At 38.9% G+C, this 27,053-nt stretch overlaps 1 protein-coding gene across 4 annotated transcripts in view; it reads left to right on the forward strand.

Moving 5' to 3' along the window:
• Positions 1–5,858: 5,858 nt before the first annotated feature.
• The window catches only part of STXBP3 (syntaxin binding protein 3), a 54,141-nt gene continuing 32,946 nt past the window's right edge, over positions 5,859–27,053 (forward strand). For 2 of the 4 annotated variants that reach the window (XM_006742041.3, XM_081815583.1), the window contains exons 1-5: positions 5,859–6,008; positions 18,807–18,856; positions 19,451–19,532; positions 24,223–24,299; positions 26,785–26,863. In XM_006742041.3, coding sequence (XP_006742104.1) covers positions 5,960–6,008; positions 18,807–18,856; positions 19,451–19,532; positions 24,223–24,299; positions 26,785–26,863 — 337 coding nt within the window. In that variant the 5' untranslated portion in view covers positions 5,859–5,959. Of the gene's footprint in view, positions 6,009–15,358; positions 15,496–18,806; positions 18,857–19,450; positions 19,533–24,222; positions 24,300–26,784; positions 26,864–27,053 lie in introns of all 4 variants that reach the window. The other 2 variants (XM_081815584.1, XM_081815585.1) reach the window with 2 other exon arrangements.

The following is a 27,053-nucleotide window of genomic DNA, read 5'->3' on the forward strand; positions in this document are numbered from 1 at the left end:
TAGAGATTACTTTTAAAAAATGTAGATGCCCAGGCCTGTTGAGGTGGGATAAGGCAGACGCTCAAAGACTGAGCCACCTAGGCGTCCCTAGAGAGCACTTAATAAATGGTAGTTATTATTAATTCAGGATCCATTTAAGCTTATCTCAGGCTCTATTATATGCCAGTTATTAACATCTTAAGTTGCTACTTCTAAAAGATATTTGCATTGTAACCTCAGTTCTCATAATACCCTAATTCATTGGTTCTCAAAGCATGGTCCCAGGGCCAACAGCATGAGCAACATCTGGGAACCTCTTAGAAATACAATTTGTGGGGCTCCACCATAGACCTAATGAGTGATGAGTCAGAAATTCCAGGCTTGGGCCCAGCAATCTTTGTTTCAACAAGCCCTCTGAGTGATTCTGATGCACGCTAACGTTTGAGAACCACAGCCCTAATTCAAAGAAGCTACTATGATGCTGGAAATTTGATTCAGGTTGGAAAAGAAAGGGAAAACAATCTCCCTGAGGCAAGGGGGCTCTAACAGGAGGTAGCCTGACATCACTCCGTGGAGGCATTCTTTGTCCTCAGCATCCAGCCTCACCTGCACTTGCAGGGGAATTTCCTCCCCAGAACTACCTCAGCAGTTAAATGGGGTTATTATGTTGTCCCTACACAGCCCCTTGAATCAGTAAAACGTGGGAGCTGTCTGAGAACACAACAAATTGGCCTGGGGATAGAGAGGAAATTCTTTGTCCTGAGTCGGCAGTCTGAGCTCTAAGAGCCTGTGGGTGGGGTCATTTCCTAAAGCACCCTGGTTAGTTGGAACCTACTGGTCAGTTTCTTCTTGCCCTTTGAATAGTTCAGATTGTCTTAATTTCCTGTTTTCTTGCCATGAAGTGCTACAAAAACAGCAATTCAAATCAAAACACCAAGCTAACTCTCAGAGACATTTGAGGACTTTTTAAGAAAAGGTCTGTGTATTTAATGTATCTTGTGGCTTCTTCCCTTTCCTTGCCCTTTCAGTGATTTACAGAGGGAAAAGAAATGCCCAGAATGACACAGTGAGCCACCGATAAAAACAGAGGCTTAACCTAGTGAGTAACTTAAATTGAAAGAGTATGAGTCAAAGGCATAGTTTTTTGGCTTTGTTTTTAAAAAATTCTTCCCATATCTTTTGCAGGGTTGATTCACTTGTTAGTGTGATTAGAGGGGGAAAGCTCTATTAGAATACAACAATGTCTCTAGGGTAGAATAAGCTCTCTTGGCCTCTGGAAGGACAACTCTGACTCCACTTCCTGAAGGCAGGCAAGGTCAGGTGTGTCCTCACCTGCACAGGAGTTCAAGATCTGCTATGGAGATGACTCAGTAGAGAAATTAATCCTGAAAGTGCTCTGGAAGACTGCCACAGTGAGCTCGCACACTGGAAAAGTTCTGGAAACGTAAAAAGGTCTGCTTCGCAGAAACTGTCTCTGAGATTTCATATCCAAACACCACACAGACTTCCACACATGCACTTCATAGCTATTTCATGGACACCGGCACTTGCCATGCAGCCTTCTTGCCATTCAAGGGCTGCAAATGTTCACTCCCGGAGAGCTTGACCTCAAGCCACCACGCGGAGACCCGGCTCATCTCAAGACAGACCTCCAGCGGGACCTCGGCGTGGGTTGGAGAAAGCAGCTTCCAGGACAGCCTTTGTAGTGTTCGCCAAGCCAGAGCATCATGTGATGTTACCTCTGCGTGAGCATCTGGGCAAGCAGAGCTGCTGGCCTGTTGCTGGAAGGATTGCAGTCAAGGTTGTGAGTGAGCAAAGACGTCAATGGAGGGACAGCCAAGGCAAAGCCTTCCTCAGTGGCAGACTGACATGCACACATCTTTTGCGGGGAGGACCATCAATCTTGGTCACATCCCCCACTCACACTGCATTATATTCATCTTTGGAGAGGAAAGACAATGATATATAATATAAATCTGTTGTACCTAGAAAAATGTTTGTACTTAGAAGGCTTATTAAAAAATAGTGTGAGTAGGGGCACCTGGGTGCCTCAGCCGGTTAAGCGTCTGCCTTCGGCTCAGGTCATGATCCTGGGGTCCTGGTATCGAGTCTCCGCATCACGCCCCCTGCTCAGCACGGGAGCCTGTTTCTTCCTCTCCCTCTGTTGCTCCTCCTGCTTATGCTCTCTGTCTCTCTTTCTCTGTCCAATAAATAAATTAATTAATTAAATCTTTTTAAAAAAAATAGTGTGAGTAGGAAAAACAGAGTTTGTTGCATCAGAGAGCACCACAGAGTAGGGCTGAGTTTAATTCACTTTTGTTCTTAAACACCAGTATATGAACAGGAGCTGAACTAGGTGCATCTACATCACTTAGAGAACTCATTGCTTAATAGGGATTTCCAGACATCACCTCTAGAGATTCTAATTCAGTACATCTGGGACCAGGCTTGGGAATCTAGTTTTAACAAACTTGCCAAGTGACACGTGGCCAGGTTTGAGAAACTTAAAAGGTTTGCATTGGTGACCTCTTCCCTGAAGCAAAATTTTAGGCTAAGAAGTGTTAAAAGATAAACTGGGGCATATTAAACATTTTAAGAATTTGAACAGAACCTGATTTTAATTTAGTAGCACCAAACCTGAAGTGGTTAGGAGCACTCTACTGTCAGGATCTCAAGGAAAGACCTTCATAAAGAAGATAGAAGGAAAGCAAGGATATTATTTGATTGGCTATAGCTTAAGGGGTTTCCATATTTGAGAAAGCCTATTGGGCTGTTTGGTTGTCCTTAGATTCTGATTTTTTTTTCTTAAGACTTTATTTATTTATTTGAGAGAGAGAGAGAGAGAGCAAGCATGAGCACAAATAGGGGGAGGGAAAGCAAGAAGCAGACTCTCCTGTTAAGCAGGGAGCCTGACGCGGGGCCTGATCCCAGGACTCTGGGATCATGACATAAGCTGAAGGTAGATGCTTAACCGAGCCACCCAGGAGCCCCAGATTTTGATTTCTTAACCTTGAGACACTCTAGGCTTAGGTTTTGGTTTGCTTACACAGGCTGCTAAGACATTAGAACCACCTCAGTTTAATGGCCTCTTTGTTTAATTTAACAGAAGATAGAGGGCTGTGACATGTGAGGAAAGATTGGTGAGAAGATCTGGAGGGCTCTATGAGGTTCAGAGTGGGTCCATGCCATGTGAGGGCAACCATGAACTGGGGCAGCATTCTGGGCTGTGGTGCAGGGCCCATGTGAGACTGTGCTGAGCCCACTTGCCAGCAGGTGTTCTCTCCAAATAGAGCTATGTCCATGGCTGACTGGAATGGCCAAAGAGCCAAGGGCTAAGGCCAAATGAAGGTCAGAATCCCTGGTTCTAGGACACTAGGGAGCTGGGACCATTACACCTATACCTTATGAAGACAGAAAATGAAATGACCATTTACTTTACCCAGGCATCTGAGGCTGGGCTGTTTTGGCCAGAATTCCACAGAAGACAAGATGGTCGACACTGGGTGAACATAAAACCAAAACATGGATGTAGCACATGTGCTTCTAGGTGATTTCCACATACTCAGTTCATTTTCAGAACAACTTTATGAGCTAGATAATATTATTCTTTTATATAGATAAGAAATATGAGACTCAGAAAAGTCAAGTAACTCACTCATGTTTACACAGCTAACCAGTTGAAACACAATTCTCAAGGGGCCAAGTAAATATGTAGCATTGATGAGACCTACTAATCCATGATATTTTTATGGAGACTATTTCTCTGGATCATCATGATTAAGTCATCAGTTATTAATGAAGAAGACCTGGGAATAAGATGGTGAGTGAGTGATCTGCCCTAACTTAAGAGCTTTTGGTTATTATGATTACTTTTCTTTTTTCAAATTCTTTCCCAACATCATAGGCAGATGTTTTGCCTCTGACCAGTGTTGTTGGATTTTACCTTACATTCTGCCATGTCATGTTCAGGAGACTCAAATTCCTTGTTCAATTTGCCTAGGCAAACAAACTAGAAGAGACAGACAGCTCAGGGAGGTTATACAAAATTAGTGGAGCAAGGGAGGGTATGCAATATGCTACAACGGAAAGGGCAATGGTCTTGGAGCCATTCCAATGTCTGACATGATTTATTTAACTTCTGAATCTCAGTTTTCACATCTGTAAAATGGCAATCAGTGTTTTCATCTTGTTGGGCGGTATGAGGTTTTATCATAGTTAACACATAAATGCAATGAAACTGAAGTATTTGAAGTCACACTGCTACTAAGAGGCAGAGCCAGGATTTTAGGTTGTGGACCTGTATCTTTGTGAAGCTAAGGCACACATTTGTTCCACTGTAACACACTGCCACCTTGGAATCTAGCCTTCAGGGGCATGAGCCACAGCTGTATCCCATGTGATCCAAGTCAAACTTCCAAGCCCAGAGGGCCTTTCTGTGTCATTCCCTGGCACCTGGAGGCACTTCACCCACCTCATTCCTCTGTCTTGGTTTGACTCTTTAGGGTAAGGAGCTCCATTTCAGAAGGGTGAGTCTGCACTGTCATGTCTTCTTCTTATGGGTTGGGGCCCCACCTCCTATACTAAGCAGAATCTGATTTTCGATTGAAGAGGGAGAGGGAAATGATGTGTTCATTTGTTTAAGATTCGAGCAGCTGAGTCCATTTAATGTAGGTTTAAGAGGCCAGGGTTCCAGCTTCCATTCCCATATAAGCCATGAATGGAAAAACCATTAATGCCACAGGTTGTGCTTGAACCCATTTTATGGCTGCTTTTATTCTTCATTCTCCTTTTCTCTCCTACAGAGCATATACTGCAAATTATCCCATAGACTACTCTATTGCTTTCTGTGTAGCTTATGCCTTATCCTAGTCCTCACTCCACCACAAGCTGAGTATCAGTTTCCCTGTCTTTAAGGGTTGCTTTGAGATCAGTGAGATGATCCACTTACCATGATACCTTGCATATAATAGCACTCAGTAAATATTAGCCATTATTATTACGAGTGTAGTAACTAACCGTTTCCACTTTCCTATTAAGACTATTGGTTCTTTGCAAATCTGCAGGAAAGTCTACTTTCTGAATGTATATGATGGCTATGTCACAGATGGGGCTCTCAGCAACTAAACTGATTTATTTTGTGATTGACTACTTTGATTTCACCTCAAAAGAACCCTCTCAGGAAATACCTCAGTGCCAAAAATTTCTTAAAAAAAATTTTTTTTCCCTTACTTGTTAGTGAGAGAGCACGAATGCGCACACAGGGGAAGTGGGACTCGATCCCAGGACCCTAAGATCATGACCTGAGCCCAAGACAGAGGCTTGACCTACTAAACCACCCAGGCATCCCAAGGCATTTACTTTTTCAATCAACTTTTGACTACCTTCAACATGCCAGGAATGGAGATCTCAAAGGAGATTTAAAATTCTTCAGAAGTGGGTCTTTCATTGATTTGAGTGCCCTGAAAGTCTTGCATAGTTCGGGGCACACGGGAGGGGACCTCAGAGTTCTCTACAATTATTATGTCCTCTCGAAAAATGAATAAAAAAACCTTTAAGGGATAAATTTTCTATTCGATAGTTGAGCTGGCTACTGAGTGTATTATGAATGGCTTCGCAAAGTGGAGATTTCTTTCGCAAAGAGAAGGAAATACTTCTTCAAGTACTGTATGCTTGAAATTCGGAATTTCGAACAACGCGTTAGCGCTCAACCCACAGGCACCATTGCGCTTTTTGACCTCACAGGTCGACGAACTTCTGCTTGACCGAGCCTTCCGTTAGGGGGCGCACGACTGCCCAGGCAGATTTCGCCCTCACTGCGCAGCCTCCGTCCAGGGGTGGGCGGAAATCCCCACGCAGTCGCGCGTGTCGTCACCCGAGGGCGAGGCCTCTGAGTGGGGGCGGAGCCACCCTAGCTTCTTTCTCCCTGCTAAAGTAGGTTGCGGGTGGGAGGCGGCCGCTGCTCTTCTGCAGTGTTGGGAAGATGGCGCCGCCGGTGACGGAACGGGGGCTGAAGAGCGTCGTGTGGCAGAGTGAGTGCGGTGGGGCAGGGGCTGAGAGAGGGAAGGCCAGGAGGCCGCCGCACCGTGCCTTGCTTTCCTGCCCCGGACCAGCAGTCTCTTGGGGAGCCGCCGCGGGCACTTGTTGCTTTGGGACCTGCGTCCCTGTTAGGACTTTTTCTTGCTTTCCTTCCCACCCCTCTTTCTTGCCAGCACCAGGGATGGGCAGGGTGCGGGAGCAAGTGGCCTTCCTCCTCTCCTGGGGCACCCCCTCGCCTCGGCCTGGCTTGGGCCCCGAGGCCCCGCCCTGGGTGAGCGGCGGCCCCTAGCCTGGCTTTTTCTCCCGCGGCCCTTGTGCCTGGTTTCGGCGGTGCTCCCTACGCTCCTCGGCTCCGCCCGGAGCCCCACCAGTCGGTGATGTCTCTCCACCCCGGACAGTCTGTGCACTGTTTCTGTAACCCGCCCCTCCCCTTCTCCCCACACTTGTTTCCAAAGACTGCTTATTCTGCATCTTCGTTTTAGTACCAAGCAGCGTTTTATAACTACACTTTTCGGTGTCCTCTAAAAGAAAAACAAAACCTTTCTGTTAAATAGATCCTTATTCCTGTATTCCTAGAGGAGCCCATTTTCTAAAGAGTTCTTGAGAAAGAACCATTTGAATGATTAAATCTCGGGACAAAAGCTGTACCTTCACTTCTCTCTCTACACTCTCCGGGCCACTCCCTCCTGTTAGGACTGTACTACTTACTGCTTGTTAGTTACTGATGTTTTGCTCTTCTGCCTTATCATCTACGATTTCATAAAAATCGCTCCAAACCGAGGTCTGCCAGGTTAGAGAAGGAATGAAACCACCAAACAGGAGGAACCATCATTGTTGGGCTTGCTGAGTTCAAATTAATTATGGCCTAGTAGTGGAAAAGGGAGTAACATCTAATTAGTATTTCTGACTCTAGCTTGTTAAGCAAAGGATAGAAGTGACTTGAGTTAACAAAATTCTGGGAGTTACAGAGTTCCTTGTGTAAAATTAAAACCAAATCAGTAACTGGCATATTGCTGAACATACTAGATACTAAAAACGACCGTATAATAGAAGGGGGAAAATAAGTTATGATAACATGTTTTTAAAAATTTGATAATTATAAGTTTGGCATTCTGTTTTTTAAGATTTGCATGGGTGACTTAAGATTTGGTAATATTTTTCAATCACAATGGTATTTAAGTGCATTTATAAGAAAATGGGTAGTGAATTGCACTGTATAAATAATTTTCAAGATATATATGCTCCTTAACATCAGCATTTATAAGAAAAAAACAGTTAATGATAGTAACATCAGTTTTGATAGTGTGGAAACTGGGCAAGAGGGAGAGTTTAGAGATAACAAAATTTCCGTCTAGTGCTGTTAACTTGAGATTGCACCAGGATGTCAGATGGAGTGTAAGATAAGACGGGAGACTGAAAGGAAGGAAAGAAATATCAGGGTTAAAAAATAGTTCTTTGAATCTTTGTATAAATAGAAACATAACTAAAAAACAAGATGACATTCATTCAGCATTTGGTAGTAGAGAGACAGAAGAGGGACTCTGAGTTCTGTTAGCAAAAGATGATAGAGTCTGTAAGAAATGATGAAGGAATCTCCTAAGAGGTAGGGGAATCCTACATTTGACTAGGGAAGGGTTTTGTTAGATTGAAGATAATACAGTTAGGTCATGGTAGAAAGCTAAATAACTTAACCTTCAATTTACCCAAAATGTAGGGAGAAGGAAACGACTATTTCTTGAACATTTATTCTGTGCCAGGCATTATTCTTTACATCTATTAAAATTCGGTAAGAATTATTATCTTTATTTCATATATGTTAAAACTGATACAGCTATTACCATAGCTGTATTATTCATAATAGCCAAAAAAAATCAAACAACCCAAATACCTATGGATTGATGAATAGGTAAATGACAAGGACTATTAGGCAATAAAAAGAAATGAAGTACTGATAGATGCGACAATATTGCGGAATCTTGAAAAAGTTGTGCCAGATGAAAGAAGCCATGCACAAATAACCACATATTGTATAACTCCATTTACATTAAATGTCCATAACTGAGAAATATATAGAGACAGAAAGTAGATTAGCAGCTGTGTATGTCTGGGGGGAGGAGCAGATGGGGAGACTCAGGGTTGATGGCTAAGGGGATGGTTTCCTTTTGGAGTAATGAAAAGGTTCTAAAATTGATTATGGTGGTGGATGCACAACTCTGAATATACTAAAAGCTATTTAATTGTACACTTTGGGTGAATTATATGGTATACAAATTATATCTCAATAAAGCTATTTTTTAGACACCTGATAGAGCTATTAAATATAGACTTAGTATTCACACCCAGATCTTTCTGGCTGCAGAGTTAACATGTCACGTGTCTGTGATTTTCTATAATGTTTAATTTAAACCTTAGTTCAGAGGCTTATCTTATGCCCAGTCTTTTGCAATAGCCTCTGCCTCCTAACTAACCCTCCAAGCCCTTGTTCTCAGTCTATCTGGCCAATAGCTGCCAGAATTCTTCTAACAGTGCAGTGCTGTGATCATGCTGATCTCCTGCTTGAAGACCTGTGGAGAGAGACCTCTCCTGTTGTCTAGAGATGATTTCAAATACTTAGTCTGCTTTTGAAGACTTATAACCTGACCTTAACCTACCTTATTTACCTTTCCCTTGTATGCTCTTGATGTTCAACTAGTCTATACTGTTGACTCTTCTTGAAATCTTCTCCATCTTTATGCAAATTTCGGTCAAGAATGCTCCCCTTATGCCTGTTCTTCACCTATCCAAATTTTAGCTAGCCTTCAAGTCTTGGCTCAGATGGGGCTACTATCTCCATAATGGCTTCTTATTTTAACCCAGCCTCTTATATTTCTGTAGCATTTGGTTTATCCTTCTCAAATGGCACTTTTTACTACTGCCTAATGTGTCTTGATAAGCTTTTTAAAGTTGGGTCCACTATTGTGTCATTTAGAGCTTTAAATTCCAAACAGGCTCTAGCAAAATGCAAATGCTTGTTAACAGTAAACAGTAGATTAGCTTTATAATTTTCTCCATTTTTTGCTACCCAAAGTTTTCCCCATTTATTCAATAAATACTACTGAATTCCTATGGGAATACAGCAATAGAAGGCAGACAAGTTCCCAGCCTTCTCGAAGCTTGCATTCAAGTAGGGAATAATAAGAAATAAAAAGGTAAACAAAAAATAAACATCATTTCAGTTTGTGATCTATATATGCGGGGGGCTACTTTAACTAGATGGATCAGGAAAGGTTTCTCTGAGTAGGTGACATTTGAGCTGAGACCGAAACCATGAGAAGGGATCAGCCTTTAGGGACTGTCTTAAAAACACTTTTTTTAAAAAAGGCTTTACTATTTTGAGTTGCAAAGGCTATATTTATTTACAAAACTAACATCCGTACTTAAAATCAGTTAAAGTTTCTGGTGCTTGGTATTGCTCATTTGAAACTTTTTGCTACAGGAAAGCAGTAGCAAAAATATCACTGATAAAAGGTTTTATTTATTTATTTATTTTTTAAGCTTTTATTTATACATTTGAGAGAGATAGATACAGCAAGAGAGGGAACACAAGCAGGGGGGAGTAGGAGAGGGAGAAGCAGGCCTTCCGCCGAGCGGGGAGTCCGATGCGGGGCTCTATCCCAGGACCCTAGGACCACGACCTGAGTCGAAGGCAGACGCTTAACGACTGAGCCACCCAGGCGCCCCCTGATAAAAGGTTTTAAATAAAAATTTGATGAAGTTTATTTAAAAAATAAAGCAGCAAAAAAAAAAAAAAAAAAGGCAGCAAAACAAGAGTAATTAAATCAACCTCCAAGCAAGCTTAAGCCACCTGTGGCATTTTTTTTTTCCTTAACACAGTCTTTTTTTCTTGTCTGTAAATAGTAGTCTGATGTCTGTGATTCATAGCACTTATTTTATAGGAAATGTTAAGAGAAAGTTGATCTAGAAAAATTACAAATAAAAGTAATCGGAATGTATTTAAGCCAGTCCTTTACACGTTTAATCATAAGCTTTTCCCCTTTTTCACATTTTCCTTTTAGTCCTTATATAGCTACAGATATATTTTTTCTTATTCGTCATTCTGTGACTTCCTTTTTTTATTTATTTTATTTATTTTTTTATTTTTCAAAATTATCTTGTAATTTATTACTAGTAAAAATTATCCACACACACAAAATGTTTTTTACAGAGAAATATTTTCAAAGATCAGCCTAAAACCTCTATTTATCCCTTAGGAAAACAACATAACATTTATATGCAAATCTAATAGATGTTTTAAGTCACAACATAAAAGAATTTATGGTATCAGTGACTTCCTTTTTTTAAATACCTAATACTGACATAGCATTTTCCATGCTATTTCTTAATCTTTGCTATTAACATTTTTAAGTGTCTAAATACCTTGAGGTGGCCAAAAAATTTTGATAGCAGAAGATTGTCCCAGCCTCCCTTTCCAGATACAGCCACTCTTAGGTTTCTTACAAATTCTTCTACAAGTTTTCCATGCAAATGTAAGCACGTATAAAATATATTTGTTTTAATCAATTGTTTTTGTTTTATGTATATTTTCATTCTGGTCATTTTAAGTTTATCTTATCAAGCAAAATTTTCTTTTAATTTTTGGATATTTGTACAGTCATATATTAATCAGTATTAATTGAGTATCTATGCTGCACATTATTTTAGGTGCATATATCTTGACTTCCTGGAATTCACAGTTCAGTGGGAGGTGCTGGCACACAAGTAGCACGTGCTGTATTAGTGCAAAACGGTTTCGTGGGAGAAGAGAAAAAAAAGGAATCATTTCCTCTCTGGGAGTCGGTCAAGGAAGACTCCACAAAGAGGAAGTGCAATTGAAATATAGTAGGATTTTGCCAGACAGAGGGAAATCTGAACCATGGCCCAACATGCAAAAGTACAATTTTTTTTTTTTAAAGATTTTATTTATTTGACACACAGAGAGAGCGAGAGAGGGAACACAAGCAGGGGGAGTGGGAGAGAGAGAAGCAGGCTTCCCGCTAAGTAGGGAGCCCGATGTGGGACTCGATCCCAAGACCCTGGGATCATGACCTGAGCCGAAGGCAGACGCTTAATGACTGAGCCACCCAGGTGCCCCCAAAAAGTACAGTTTTTATGGGAGAGGGAACAATTCCTTTTGCAAGGAATAGGGTGATGAAGACTAAAAGGTAGGTTGGAGCTAAATAGTTTAGACATAGTGAAGAACCATTAAAAAGGAAAATTTTTTTTCTCTCAAATATCAGTCATTAGCAAAAAAAAAAATCACTAGCATTTTTGAGATTCTGTTGAAACAATGCTGAAAGGAAGTTGTTTTCTTATTTCTGTTTTGAAGGGAAATGACTCTAAGATTTCATTAAGCATATGGTAAAGTGTGCTAATGCCAAGTGTACAGCTGGATGAATTTTTATCCACGTAACTACCACCTAGATCACGATAGAGAATGTTTCCAAGTACCCCATAACCCTTCCCAGTCCAAATCCTACCCTCTTCCCCAGAATAATTACTATTCTGACTTATATTGCCATTAAATAATTTTGTTAACAGTAGCTTTTTATTTTTACACCTTTATATTTAAGAGAGAAACCCTCCAGACCTTACACTGTTAAGTGTTTTCTTTACAGAAATAAATACAGAAATTACTAAGTCGCTACCTAGAAATATTAGCACTTTGATATTTGCCTTTGTATACATTTAGTTGGTCTAAAGTAGTCCTCAGTTTTCATATGTTCTACTTTCATAGAGTTTTTAAACAGTGTACCTTGAAAGCCCTAAGTGGTTTTTCCCATGTGCAGTTCAATCTGTTTTATTCAGCTGACTAGTAACGAGTATTGCATTTGTTCCTGCCCCAGGCCCCTGGATTTACCTTTATAAAGATTCTTACCTGGGATGCCTGGGTGGCTCATTCAGTTAAGATCTGACTCTTGATCTCAGCTCAGGTCTTCATCTCAGGGTCATGAGTTCAAGCCCTGCGTTGGGTTCCATGCTGGGCCTGGAGCCTACTTTAAAAAAAAAAAAAAAAATTCTTACCTGTTCACTAAATAACTTAGGCCACAGGTCAGCAGAATCTGCTGGAATCCTAATTAGGAATTTAGTAACACGTATAAGTTTTCTGAGAATGTACATTTCTTTATGGCCTACAAGTCTGCTTTTGACTCTTGGCTTTTTGATTTTTCAAACACATTGTCATTATGCATTACTTATAAAAGACTAGTTTATTATTTCTCCTCATTGGACTAAGAGTTAGAAGACTTGGTTTCCACTCCAGATTATACTTACCTTTCCCAGCCTAAAGAATGAGGAGTTTGGATTACATGTTCTTTAAGATTTTTTAGCTTGAATTCTTTGTTTCCATTTTTAGATCTTCATTTTGTTATATTTTCTTTATTTCCACTTGCATTCCTTTTTTTTTTTTTTTAAAGATTTATTTGTCAGAGAGAGCATGCACACAAGCAGGGGTAGTGGCAGGCAGAGGGAGGAACAGGCTCCCCACTGAGCAGAGAGCCCCATTCAAGGCTCGATTCCAGGACCCCAGGATCATGACCTGAGCTGAAGGCAGTCAGACGTTTAACCAGCTGAGCCACCCAGGCATCCTGACAACTTGCATTCCTCATAGTTTTCTCTTACGCCATAGTTTTTCTTTTGTGTTGTTTTGTTTAGGTCATAAATATTTATTATTAGGTTTTCATTGTCTAATGACATTTTACAAATCATTTGTGTCTTAAGGCATTTTGCTCTGACATCTGCTTAGCATGATTCTTTGCTCCTTGTTATTAGCTTAGGCATGATTTTAGTCCAGCTTTACCAAGTTAAAATGAATTCCATATGTATTAGAGATCTAAAGTGTAAAAAGTAAAACAATAAAATGTGGAGAAAATACAGGCTAGCAGGAGTTAGACTTTTGAAAAAACTAACTGGTAACCCAAATCCCATTTTTTTTAAAAAAAAAGACTTGATTAAATAAAAATTGTAAATTCCTATATGGTAGAAGACACCAGCTAAACCTATAGATTTGAAGAAAATATTGACCACACATAGGAAGAAAGGGTTAATATACAGAGTTTCTGCAAATTGATAAATAGAAAATAATGACTCAATAGAGCAATAAAGGATGGAAACAGTTGATTTGCAGATTAGGACATTGAATTGATTGTTTTTTAGTGGAAATGGAAATCAAGACTAATTCCTTTTTTTGACCCATCAGATTGATATGCTGTAATTGGGAAGCTTGCTGGTGGGAATGTGAATGGTTAAAAACTTTTGAGAAAGCATTTGGCAACATACAGTAAAATAAGAGACATGTATCTTTTGATGCCAGCAATCTCACTTATGGGAACTTCGCCTTCAGAAATAAAAGTAATGGTAAATAAAGATATATGTATAGGGGTGCCTGGGTGGCTCAGTTGGTTAAGCATGTGACTTCGGCTTGGGTCATGATCTGGGGGTTGTGGGATGGAGCCCTGAGATGGTCTCCATGCTCAGCAGAGAGTCTGCTTGTCCCTCTGCTCCTCCCCCTTCTAGTACATGAACTCTCTTTCTCTCTTCTCTCTCTCTCAAAGTCTTTTTTAAAAAAGATTTTATTTATTAGAGAGAGCGTGCACAGCAGAGGGAGGGGTAGAGGGAGAAGCAGACTCCTTGGCGAGCAGGGAGCCCAGTGTGGGACTCAATCCCAGGACCCTGGAATCATGACCTGAGCTGAAGGTGTATGCTTAACTGACTGAGGCGCCCTCAAATAAATAAAGTGTTAAAAAAAAAAAAAAGATATATGTATAAAGATCTTCATTGCAACATTATATAATGTGGCAAAAATGGGAACAGGATGACTACTTGTCATATAGGAGAATAATTGAATAAGTTATGGTGTACCTGTACTAAGGAATGTACTATAGCTATCAAAGAGAAGATTTGTATCTATGTGCTTATATTCTGTATAAAGGGTATCTGTAATGTATATTTAGTGAAAACAAGCAAGTGATGGAGTAATATATATGTGTTGATTCCATTTTTGTAATAATTTGATTATTAGAAAAAAACCTCATAGATGTTAGAAGAGGATGTGCACTTGGGTGATAAATTGGAGTGGGAGGCAAAGAGACTGGTACTGTTATGGTGTTGGTCCAAGAAAGAAGGCCAAAATGTGGCAAAGGAGATAGAAGATGGATGGAGAGTATGAGAAAGATTCTGGAGATGGAATAAATAGGATTTAAGCTGGGGGAGAGTCATCCCAGAGTAGGATTCAGGTCTAGGAGACCTGATGCTGTTTATTGGTAAAGGGAAAGAGAAGGAACAGTTTTGGAGGGAAAAAAATAGTTTAGATTTAGAACATAAGTGAAGGCTGCGGTATCTAGTGAGCAGGTGGAGATACATACGTATAAATCACAGAAAAGGGAACTGAATTTGAGACCTGGATTTAGATAAGAGCAGATAAAGAGAGAAGGGTACCTTTTCCAGATCCATGTTGAGATTGTCGTTAGTACTGGTATTTTTCCCCTCTTACTTCCTTCTTTATGATTTACACATTGCTAGGCTTTTTGGTTTCCATAAAAACTGTTATTTAGGGGCGCCTGGGTGGCTCAGTCGTTAAGCGTCTGCCTTTGGCTCAGGTCATGATCCCAAGGTCCTGGGATCGAGCCCTGCTCAGCGGGAAGCCTGCTTCTCCCTCTCCCAACTCTCCCTGCTTGTGTTCCCTCTCTCGCTGGGTCTCTGTCAAATAAATAAATAAAATCTTAAAAGAAAACAACAACTGTTATTCATAGATGATTTCCTATTTTCCAGACAAACCAGTTTCGCTTGTATTGTCGCCAGGTTTATTAATAGTTTCTGTGTGATTTAAGAGAGTTGTGGCAAGTATACCTTCCACATTGCTGATGCTGTACACTAAGTTAGCTCTACTCTCATTTTTCCCTTCGATGTTTTCATTTCCTCTTTGGTATTAGTTTTAAATCCATTTCCTTTTGCATTTAGGAGAAAGAATGAGCAAAGCAGAGTAGTTGGTATTAAGAAGTCGTTAATTGGCGGGCGCCTGGGTGGCTCAGTTGGTTAAGCGACTGCCTTTGGCTCAGGTCATGATCCTGGAGTCCCTGGATCGAGTCCCGCATCGGGCTCCCTGCTCGGTGGGGAATCTGCTTCTCCCTCTGACCCTCCCCCCTCTCATGTGCTCTCATTCTCTCTCTCTCTCAAATAAATAAATAAAATCTTAAAAAAGAAGTCGTTATTTGGCTAGCATTTGGACTGGTGGAAGATCAACTTAGAGAGTATCAGAGGCTACTTGGTAGAGGATGTTGAATAGTAAAATCTAGATTTTATTTTGTAGGCAGGAGCAAACACTTGAAGGAATTTCGAGGTGGGCTTTGATATAAACAAATTGTGCTTCAGGAAGATAACTGACAGCAGTGTGAAAAAATGGATTGAAATGGCAAAGGGGTTGGAGGTAGAAAGCAGGAAATCCAGGTAGGTGACTATTGCAGTAGTTCAGTGAGAGATGATGAGAATCAAGGCAATGTTGGGGATAGTGGCAGTCACCAGAAAGAACAATCAACACTGTCTGATTATTGGATCTGGGGGATGGAGGAAATATCCAAAGACTATGACTAAGAACATGCCAATAAAACTCTTAGAGAAGTCTAGAGCAGTTTTTAGGAAACTATAATCTCAATTTGAGGCATGTAAGTGCTTAAACCTGTACTGTATAATTGAATGAAGGAGAGATAGGCTGTAAGATTTGTAGAAAATTGAAGGACTGCTGGGGGTTCGGGGATATGGGGAGAAGTTGGTCAAAGAGTACAAACTTACAGTTAGAAGATGAGAAGGTTCTGGGGATCTAATGCACAGTATTATGATTATAGATAACAACACTGTACTATATACTTAAAAGTTGCTAAAGTACGGCGCCTGGGTGGCTCAGTTGGTTAAGCGACTGCCTTCGGCTCAGGTCATGATCCTGGAGTCCCTGGATCGAGTCCCGCATCGGGCTCCCTGCTCGTCAGGGAGTCTGCTTCTCCCTCTGACCCTCCTCCCTCTCATGTGCTCTCTCTCATTCTCTCTCTCTCTCAAATAAATAAATAAAATTTTTTAAAAAAAAAGTTGCTAAAGTAGGGGCGCCTGGGTGGCTCAGTCATTAAGCGTCTGCCTTCAGCTCAAGTCATGATCCCAGGGTCCTGGGATCGAGCCCCGCATCGGGCTCCCTTCTCCGCAGGAGGTCTGCTTGTCCCTCTCCCACTCCCCCTGCTTGTGTTCCCCTCTCTCGCTGTGTCTCTCTCTGTCAAATAAAATCTTTAAAAAAAAAAAAAAGTTGCTAAAGTAGATAGATCTTAAATGTTCTTATGTCCCAAAATTACTAAAAGAATGGTAATTATGTGAGGTGTTGGAGATGTTAAGTAACATTACAGTGGTAATTATACTACAGTATATGTGTATCAGATCAGCACATTGTATATCTTGAAGTTGTGTTTTGTGTCAGTTATATCTCAATAATGTTGGCAAAAGTGAAGGATGGATCTGATAGATGAAACTTTCAAGGATGAATACGGTTTCTGAGGGAGAGAGTAGAGCAAGTAGACTAAGGGAATTGAGGCTTGAGATATATCCATATTTGGGGTGCTAGAGAAACGTATGTAAGGTCAAATAATTTTCATTAGTATTTGGAGGAAATGCCTCTTTAGTTCTGTAATATTAGTTGATGTGATTTCCTTTGATTCCCTTCCAAACATACTTTACCTGTGACCATATCACTTTTCACGGATGCCCCTAATTTCTAGTCCACAAAGCTAGTTATTTCTTTATTGTTTATTTTTAAGATGCTAACGCTGTCTGGGTATTTGGGTATTTGCCTTTGGATTCCAAGGCAGCACTATCCAGTAGAAATAGAATGCAAGCAACATATACGATTTAAAATTTTCTAATAGCCACACTAAAAAAAAGTAAAGAGAAATGGATGAGGATCATTTTAATAATAAATTTCTAAAATGTTATCATTTAAACATGTAAATATAAAAAATTAATATTTTCCATTCCTTTTTTTGTACTAAGTCTTTGAAACCTGGTGATCCCAGGACTCTGGGATCACGACCTGAGCCGAAGGCAGACGCTTAACGACTGAGCCACCCAGGCGCCCCTACTTTAGCAACTTTTATACTTTCAGGACATCCCAGTTCAGGGGCTAGCCACATTTTAAGTGCTCAGTAGTGACATGCGACTAGTTTCTACCATATAGGTCAGTGTAGTTTCTAAGGTTTTAAAGACTATGATGAGATGAGTTCTTCCTAGGAAACTCTTCAAGCTGCTCAGTCATAAATTCATGAGCATTTATTTCTTTGATTTGCAGCCTGCTTGAGGTATATAGAAATAACGCAAGCTTAGAAGGGGAAGTAGCATAGTATTTTAGTGTCTGAACTCTGCCTGAGAAAATCCTTCATCTCTGCCTGTAGAGTAGAAGAAACCAGTGCGTTAGGCTTAAACTAGCATTCAACACTCTAGGCTTTTGCCATAATTCTCATTTAACATTATAATCTTCCTAGCAAACATATATAAGCACCTTTACTAGTACTTCTTAACACTTTCAAGGCTTCCCAATTACAGTAAAACCTTCCAGATCATACTTCTTATGATGATTATTAGTAATCCTTATTAAATATATCCTTTGCTTGAACATGTCATTTTTTTAATGTGATGCCAAAAATTGATGGTATATTTCTACAAGCATTAACTTAAATATAAATTAGAAAAGTTTAAATGAATTATATAAACATCTCAGTACCAGGAATTAGTGAAATTAGAAGTTACTATAATTTATATTTTAATTATATTTTATTTATTACATACTACATATTATTTTCAAAATTGAAAATTAATGAAACATTAAATGTGGGGAATTATGAAGTAGAACAACAGGTATTTGTATGAATTGCTATGTGTATTATTTAATATATAAGAAAAAAGTTTTTGTAAATCCGTGAACTAATTTGAAAAATATATTTAGATCAATTTTGAAAATCATTGCAAGGAAAATGTTAATATTTATTGATTATAAATCAAGGCTGAATATTTGTATCTATTGCTAGAATATAAATTGTTGAAAATTGTATTGCATTAAACCAGGAAGAAAAGTACCTAGTTTCGATTATCAGATATAATTTAGCAATGGACTAGTTAGGGATTTTCCTATGGGTTTTGTTTTCTTCTTGTTTACTTGGGATTTAAGTAGAATAGGAAAAAGCAAATCAGTTAATAGTTTCAGAAATATTTTCCAGATATATTTATATACTTAAATATATTCTTAAGTATATTAGTCTTTCATAATACTTTTATTCTCAAAAGTTTAAAAACATATTACAGTTTAAATATAGGTAGGGGGTGCCTGGGTGGCTCAGTCAATTGAGCGTCCCACTCTTTATTTTGGCTCAGGTCATGATCTGAAGATCATGGGATGGAGGCCCCAGCTGAGCTCCTGGCCCAGGGATGGGGGGAGTGGGGAGGGAGTCTGCTTGAGATTCTCTTTCCCTCTGCCCTTCCCCCGATTTGGTCTGAGTGTGTGAGTGTGTGCTCTCTCGCTCTAAAAATAAATAAATAAATGTTAGGTATTAAAGATAACTGGATTTTCACCTAGAGTTTAACAAGTATATATACTTTTTATATAGGTTAGCAGATTTTCAAGTTGGATGCTTCCCCAATGTTTTTGATCTTTTGAGTAGTTATTCTATTATTATATTTCTAACTGTTGATTAAGATTTATAAATAATTCTTTCTTTTTTTTTTTTTGGCAGAGATAAAAGCAACAGTGTTTGATGACTGCAAGAAAGAAGGCGAATGGAAGGTAGAATTTGCATATTTTGCCCTTTAATTGAGGACATCGATATATTGTCCTTATTATACTTCTGTAACAGTATAGAGTCTGGAACCGTACTGATTGCGTTCAAATCCCAGCTTCACCACTTGATAGCTGTGGCTTCTTGGATAAATTCCTTGATCTCTCTGTTCCTTGTTTATAAAATAGGGACAGTATTACCTCATAGTTTGGTTGTAAAGATTAAATGAATTAATCCATGGCAAATGATTACAACAGCACCTGGAACATTTATTATTCCAGAAGTGGAATTTTATAATTTTAAGAAAATTTGATGTTAAACACAAGATACATTTAAAATGAACAAGTTCTCTGCTTCAAAATGGAAATGTTTCTTTTTGCTTACTTATGTATGATATTATATGTATGTATATTGAGAAAATAAATCTCCAGGTCATACAAGTTAAAAGGTGAGTTGAGATAATTTTGCCTGCTGCCCTAATATTTTCATTTTATGTCATAAAAGGTCTATGTTTGAGTAGATTTAATGTATTAAATTCTGTCTTTTGTGAATTCTTGGCAATCAAGTACTTATACTATTTCTTAATTGATATTCATTTTAAGATAATGCTTTTAGATGAATTTACCACTAAGCTTTTGGCATCATGTTGCAAAATGACAGATCTTCTAGCCGAGGGTATAACTGGTAAGTGTTACTAATACTCATCATGAAAACGTTTTTTATTGTGATTGGGAAAGTTTGAAGTATTAATAAATTTTAGTCATTGTGTTTCTGAAGAGGTTATGTTTTATTTTTATAACACTAGCCATAATAATTACACTGGACATTCTTTTCTCTGTGAGTCCTCAGAATAAGCCCTGGAAGTTTTTTCTTCAGCTGAGATTATAATTCAGTGCTCCTGACCAAAACTAAGTCAGTTGCCTTGTTGAGTTTGTTATTGAAATTTTTAACTCTTACATATTTGATAATGGTTTTGAATGTTGACACACTGGGTTAACCTCAGTGTTTTTATAAATATTGCTGGTTTTCACGCATTGCTTTAAGTGGATAGTAAGGTTGTGTTATAAAATCAAGGCGCCCCATGACAACCCTTTAAAGAGATCTTAAATACCCTCACTGATAATGAGGAAACTGAGACTCAGAGTTAAATATAGAGGTGCCTGGGTGGCTCAGTCGGTTAAGTGTCTGCCTTCAGCTCAGGTCATGATACCAGGGTCCTGGGATCGAGCCCTGCATCAGGCTCCCTGCCCAGTGGGTAGTCTGCTTCTCCTCCTTCTGTGTGTGCTCACTCACTCTCTGGCTTTCACTCTCTCTCTCAAATAAATAAATAAAAGTTTTTACAAGTCAAATATAATTCTTTTATATTTTGGAACTTAATGTAGGATGTGTACCCTCTGTCACTGCTACTTGTTAGGTTCAAATGTACACCAGTATTTTCAAGAAAACCTGAGCATTGTGTACAAGGGGAGGATTATCTAAAAGCTTTTATATGTTTATTTTGATACTTATGTATAAAATCTTTTTTTTTTTAAGAGTTTATTTATTTGACAGAGAGAGAGAGACACAGCGAGAGAAGGAACACAAGCAGGGGGTGTGGGGAGAGGGAGAAGCAGGCTTCCCGTGGAGCAGGGAGTCTGATGCAGGGCTCCATCCCAGGACTCTGGGATCATGACCTGAGCCGAAGGCAGCCGCCTAACCGACTGAGCCACCCAGGCACCCCTAAATATAAAATCTTTAATATATAATCTTTTATTATTGATTATATATTCAGTTTGTCTTTGTGGTATTTATGGTCTTCTCAGTGGAAAAACTCTCAACTAGAAATTAGAAGATTAAGGGCGCCTGGGTGGCTCAGATGGTTAAGCATCTGCCTTTGGCTCAGGTCATGATCCCAGGGTCCTGGGATCGAGTCCCGCATCGGGCTCCCTGCTTAGCGGGAAGCCTGCTTCTCCCTCTGCTTCTCTCTCTCTCTCTCTGTGTCTCTCATGAATAAATAAATAAAATCTTAAAAAAAAAAAAGAGCTTGACATTTTAACCATTAAAAAAAAAAAAATTAGAAGATTAAAGCCTTGATTTTTCTACTATTGGACAAATGTAATGTTGATTAAGCCACGAAGTTTAAGTTTCCAGAGGTCATTCTGATTTGCAACTAGAGTGAGAACCATTTGCTAATGTGTATGAAAACTCTGTGAAACTACAGAAACATTTTGCACTGTAAGGAGGTTTTATTGAACTTTTGTAGACCAGTGTTTCTTACTGTGTGTTCGGCGTTGATAGATATTCTTCAAGGAAAAGATTCTGTTGGCAAGTACGTTTGGGAAATAGCATTAGACAAAGCTAAACAGGTTTCTTTAGGACTTTCCAGAGATTTTTTTCTGTGCCAGCGGGTATGTGGATCCCCTGGGTTCAGGTGTAGTACTCAGTTTTCTAAATTTATTTGACCACAGAAAGCCTTTTTTTTTTTTTTTTTTTGAGAAGCATTTCATAAGGACTGTTTATCATGGAGAACATTGCTTCCTTATATGTGCTCACCTTGGTTTGCTCTGGTTTAATCATCATCATATCTACCAACTTGAACTTGTCCCAGTCCTTTTGAGTCCCACATGGGCTCTCAAATTGAGATTCCCTCGATTAGACTTGGCATTGCAGATTCAGTGATCATACATTCTGTCATCATTCAGGTCATTTGTGAAAATATTCAGTACTGACTTAGAAGTTTTAAAAAATTGATGAGAAAAAGTAGAACCCTTTTAAAAAATAGACTGGGAGTTAGATTATTCCTTTGTCACTGTATAGGAATAATCATAAAAATCTTTTTAAAAAATCTCTTATAGATATCCATTTTCCAGGGAATTGAAGAAGTGGCACTTTGTGCTATTAATAACCAGACATTTAAGAGTATTTTCAAAGTCTGTATTCTAAATCATATCATAGTATTTTCACACATTAACATGTACATTACCCACCAAACATAATAGTATATATAGCATAAGATGACTGTAAGACACTTGATTTTGAGTATTAAGCAATAAAAGTAAGTTTATACAGATTTAACCTTAATCTTTTTTTTTTTTAAGATTTATTTATTTATTTGAGAGAGAGAAAGAAAGAGCACAAGCAGGAGGGGCAGAGGGAAAGGGAGAGAGAATCTGAAGCAGATTCAGTGTGAGGCCAGTCTCGGGCCCTGATCTCAGAACGCCAACACTACCTGAGCTGAAACCAAGAGTCGATTGCTTAACTGACTGTGCCACCCAGGCACCCCTAACCCTTAATCTTTTAAAGGTGAAATTATAATTGTTGGGAATGGAGATAAAAATAAAATTAAATATTTCCTTGAAAACCTTATTTGATATCCTAATAGAAGCTATGATAAACCAGGGCGCCTGGGTGGCTCAGTCGTTAAGCGTCTGCCTTCGGCTCAGGTCATGCTTCCAGGTCCTGGGATCGAGCCCCGCATCGGGCTCCCTGCTCCGCGGGAAGCCTGCTTCTCCCTCTCCCACTCCCCCTGCTTGTGTTCCCTCTCTCGCTGTGTCTCTCTCTCTGTCAAATGAATAAATAAAATCTTTAAAAAAAAAAAAAAAAGCTATGATAAACCTATACTTTATTAGTATAAATATAGGAATAAAAAGGTGAATCGCCATATTTATCAGAGAAGTCCAACAGTAGCCTCCCTTGCCTGTCAGATTAATCTTTTTTTTTAAGATATTTATTTATTTATTAGCAAGAGTGTGCCTGCACACAAGTGGGGGGCGGGGCAGAGGGGGAGGGAGAGAGAATCTCAAGCAGACACCCCACTGAGGACAGAGCCCCACACGGGGCTTGATCCCTTAACCCTGAGATCATGACCTAAGCCGAAATCAAGAATTGGATGCTCAACTGACTGAATCACCCAGGCACCCCAAGTTTAATCTTTTTAATTCTTTCCAGGACCTTTGCCAACTTTAGTCTTAAAAGATGGTTCTCTTGATTTGTAGAATGATACTTTAGTTTTTTTTTTTAATATAGCTTTAACAGTTAATTTGACAATTTAGAGTTTACTAGTTTTAAATTTACTTCACTTTACGTAAGTTAACCTTATGAACTTCTTAATTTCAATAATAAAACTATAATTGAGTAAATTGTGATATTTCATTTAAAAAATATAAATATTGCATAGTTTTAAAAGAATAAGAGTTAATTAGCAGTTTATTTAAAGAATATTATAGTAGTTAAGGTGCACTTGGGTGGCTAAGTCGTTAAGCGTCTGCCTTCGGCTCGGGTCATGATCCCAGGGTCCTGGGATCAAGGCCCGCGTTGGGCTCCCTGCTCTGCAGGAAGCCTGCTTCTCCCTCTCCCACTCCCACTGCTTGTGTTCCCTCTCTTGCTGTGTCTCTCTCTGTCAAAAAAAAAAAAAAAAAAGAATATTATAGTGGTTAAAAACTTGGATTCTGGAGTCAAACAGATCTGGGTTGGAATCTTACCTGTTCTGCTCTCTGGCTGTGTAACTTGGACAAGTTACCTAACAACTTCAAGCCTCAGTTTCCTTATTTGTAAAATACTTACTTTATAGGTTTGTTATATAATACTTACTGTAAGGTTTAATAGATAATTCATGTTAAGTGCTTAGCCTGATATCTGGTATCATATTTGCTATTATAGTAGAATATTTTTAAGAAGAAATACATACTTTCATTTTTAATGCATTTTCTTGCTTTCTTCATGGCTTGTTGCTTGCTTATGCTGGTAGACCTAACTATGAAATAGCTGCTTTATCTTTTTTTTCCTCAAGATGAGCACTTAGCCCAGAGTTTAGTTTTAGGGAAGATACAGTTTGGGGATTTTTTTTTTTTAAGATTTTATTTATTTATTTGAGAGAGAGAGAGAGTGCAAGTGGCAGAGGGGGAGGGAAAGGGACAAGCAGACTCTGTGCTGAGCATGGAGCCTGATGTGGGACTCAGTTCCAGGACCCTGAGATCATGACCTGAGCCACAATCAAGAGTTGGACACTTAACCGACTGAGTCACTGAGGCATCCCTACATTTTTGGGATTTTTAAAGATTTTTTTTTTTTGACAGAGATAACGAGAGCAGGAACACAAGCAGGGGGAGCAGGAGAGGGAGAACCAGGCTTCCCTCCAAGCAGGGAGCCCGATGCAGGGCTCGATCCCAGTACCCTGGGATCATGACCTGAGCCAAAAGCAGATGCTTAACGACTGAGCCACCCAGGCGCCCCCATTTTTGGGATTTTTAAATTTATCAAATGGAGACAAAGAAAATGTTAAACCCAGTATATGTAAATATGTTTCCCTATTATAAATAAGAAGTAAAGCTTATTTTAAAATTGTTTCAAATGTATAAATACTTGGTTATATAAAATTACTTTTTTTTTTTATTAGTTGTGGAGAATATTTATAAGAATCGAGAACCTGTCAGACAAATGAAAGCTCTTTATTTTATCTCTCCAACATCAAAGGTGAGTATTTTTAATCTTTAAAAGGCATGTTCGTCATTCACCACTGACATCATTTTCTCATAGAAAATTCAAATAAAACATTCTTTATTAGAAAAACAGTGCCATAAACTAGTTTGCTTAGGAAAGTTTTTCTATGTTAGAAAATCGTTTCATTTGCACTCTTCTCAATGAGAATATATTAAGTGAAAAATCCCCCCTCCCCCATATATGAAAGCAGAATTTAATTGTATAAAACAGTAGTTTCTTTGAGTAATTTGTTACTCAGTGCTGTTCCTGTGCAAGCATATTTTTTGGGACGACAGAAATACACATAAAAGAAACAGTCTTGGTTTAATCCTTTATCTTAGTGACTTCTCTATAGCGTACATTTATGTATACATATACACACATGTATGTATGCATCTAAGCGTGTGTGTAAATATGTTTTATATGTCAAAGGAGTATCTTAGTCTGTGATCTGTAATTGAGCTCATACTTAAAGCCAAACTTTTAGAGCCAAGTAAATACCATAATATCTGAGAATTTTCCAATACATCCTTTGGCATATTCCCACTCAGAATGTAAGTTGGCAATTCCAGTTTCATTTCTTCTGATTCTATTAGACAGCAGGAAAAAAAATCAGACATTCACTGTTTAGTCTCTGCATATTGGCTGCTGGTGTTTTTTTCTTTTTTAAAATATTTATTTATTTTAGAGAGAAAGAGAGTGGGAAGGAGGGGGAGAGGGCGAGAGAAACCTAAGCAGACTCCGCACTGAGAAGGGAGCCTGATGTGGGTTTTGCTCTCAGGACCCTGGGATCACGACCTGAGCCAAAACCAAGAGTCAGATGCTTAACCCACTGAGGCACCCAGGCGCTCCTGGCTGCTAGTGGGTTTCAGTCACATTTTATATCCTAATGCTAATTCTTAGCATTAACAGATAATGGTATGAAAGACTATGTGGCCATTGAAAATGAGATTTCTAGGAAATTTTAGTGATTTAAGTAATTGTTCATTTTTAATGTTAAGTGACAGAAGCAGGATACAGAATTGTGTATTTAGTAAAGGAGCAAAGGACTCAGAGAAAATGGTACCTGAATGTGGCTCCTTTTTCTACTATAACCAACTCTAGTTTCTCTTTCAGTCCTGAGTCGATTACCTGTGTCCTACAGCCCTGTGGGTACCAGTAAGGGCTTGGGCTCGTTGGACACTAGTGGAGAAACTAGTGAGAGACTTCTTTCCTCAGTGGCTTGGTGAGCCCCTGGAGACCAGTGTCAGAGTATACCCAACCAGGGGTCATAAAATGACAGATTTCAGGAAGAGTTTGGCTATAAGAGATTTTCTGAACCCCAGGGGAAAGGTCAGTTGGTGAAAAAGAGAAGCCCTGGTGGTTTGTTTGCTTATATACCTACAGCCCTCAGGAGGGGAAATCTTTTTGCCTTCCTCCTTTTGTGGAACTGCCTGTATTTAGGGTTCTTCAACAACAAACCTAAGCCTCAATGAGTTGACAAAGGAAAGCATTGACACATCTAAGTGGGTCAGCTGCCAGAGAGAGGAAGTTCAGTAAGAATGAAGAAAATACACATCTTATAAAATATAGCTGCTTGGAGAGAAGGACGATGACCTGAACAGAAAAATAACACACATAAGGAGAGTCGAGTATAGCACATAAAAAACTTACTGAAGTTCAAAAATGTGATTTCTCAGTTAAACAATTAATTGCAGAAAAGGATAATCCTCATTGAAATTTGAATTAATAGCCTAGAAGGTCAAAATGGAATATCTCAAAGCAAAAAAACAAAGTCATGGAAATTATGGGGGAAAGATAGGAGACTTGCTGGATGAGCCATGAGATCTAACAGAAATAGTTCTAGGACTTCCAGAAGGAGATAAAGAAACAGATGGAGGAGAGATCATTAAATTCTGTGTTCTTCATTTTTGCTTCCAGATCATTGTATCTTTAAAACTACCAGCACTAAAAATAAACAAACTACCAGCACTGAGGCATGTAAGAACTACCAGACTGTATTACCTGCCATTCCTCCTCCTTGCAGTCATTTCCCAACCTCTGGGTCTTTCATTATCCCTTGACAGTTTTACTCCTAGCTCACTGTTACTCTCTTCAGCACCTCTTCAATCATAGTCTCAATGGTTTCATTATCCAGATAAGATAACATTTCCAGTATGTTCATTGGCTTCTCAGCTCCTTGATTTGTTACCTTCTGATGGTCTTATGTATGGCTTCTAGCTTCTCTCTCACTGAATTGTTCCTGGATCTTCTCATTGCTGAAACTGTACTCTGTTCATACATAATACCTTACTACTTAGGTTTTTAGCTATTACTGTCTAGACAACATAGCATTTAAAAAGAAATCAGTTTATAAAGTAAACTTTTAGAAAGTTAGAAGTTTTATTTTATTAAAAAGAATAATCTTAGTTATTTCAAAAGCTAGCATATTTAAATCAGTATTTGGTTAAATGTATATTAACATCTAACCTTTTTTAAGTCTGTAGACTGTTTTTTACGTGATTTTGCAAGTAAATCTGAGAACAAATACAAAGCAGCATATATATACTTCACTGACTGTAAGTAGCTTTGTAGAAGTATTGTTTCATTGTGAATTGTGTAAGACTGTTGAATCACAGACCTGTACCTCTGAAACAAATAATACATTATATGTTAAAAAAAAGAAGATAGTAGGAAGGGAAGAATGAAGGGGGGAAAATCGGAGGGGGAGACGAACCATGAGAGACTATGGACTCTGAGAAACAAACT

The sequence above is a fragment of the Leptonychotes weddellii genome, chromosome 4 (genome assembly GCF_054177405.1).
Source record: "Leptonychotes weddellii isolate Sample4059 chromosome 4, ASM5417740v2, whole genome shotgun sequence".
Taxonomy (NCBI): Eukaryota; Metazoa; Chordata; class Mammalia; order Carnivora; family Phocidae; genus Leptonychotes; species Leptonychotes weddellii.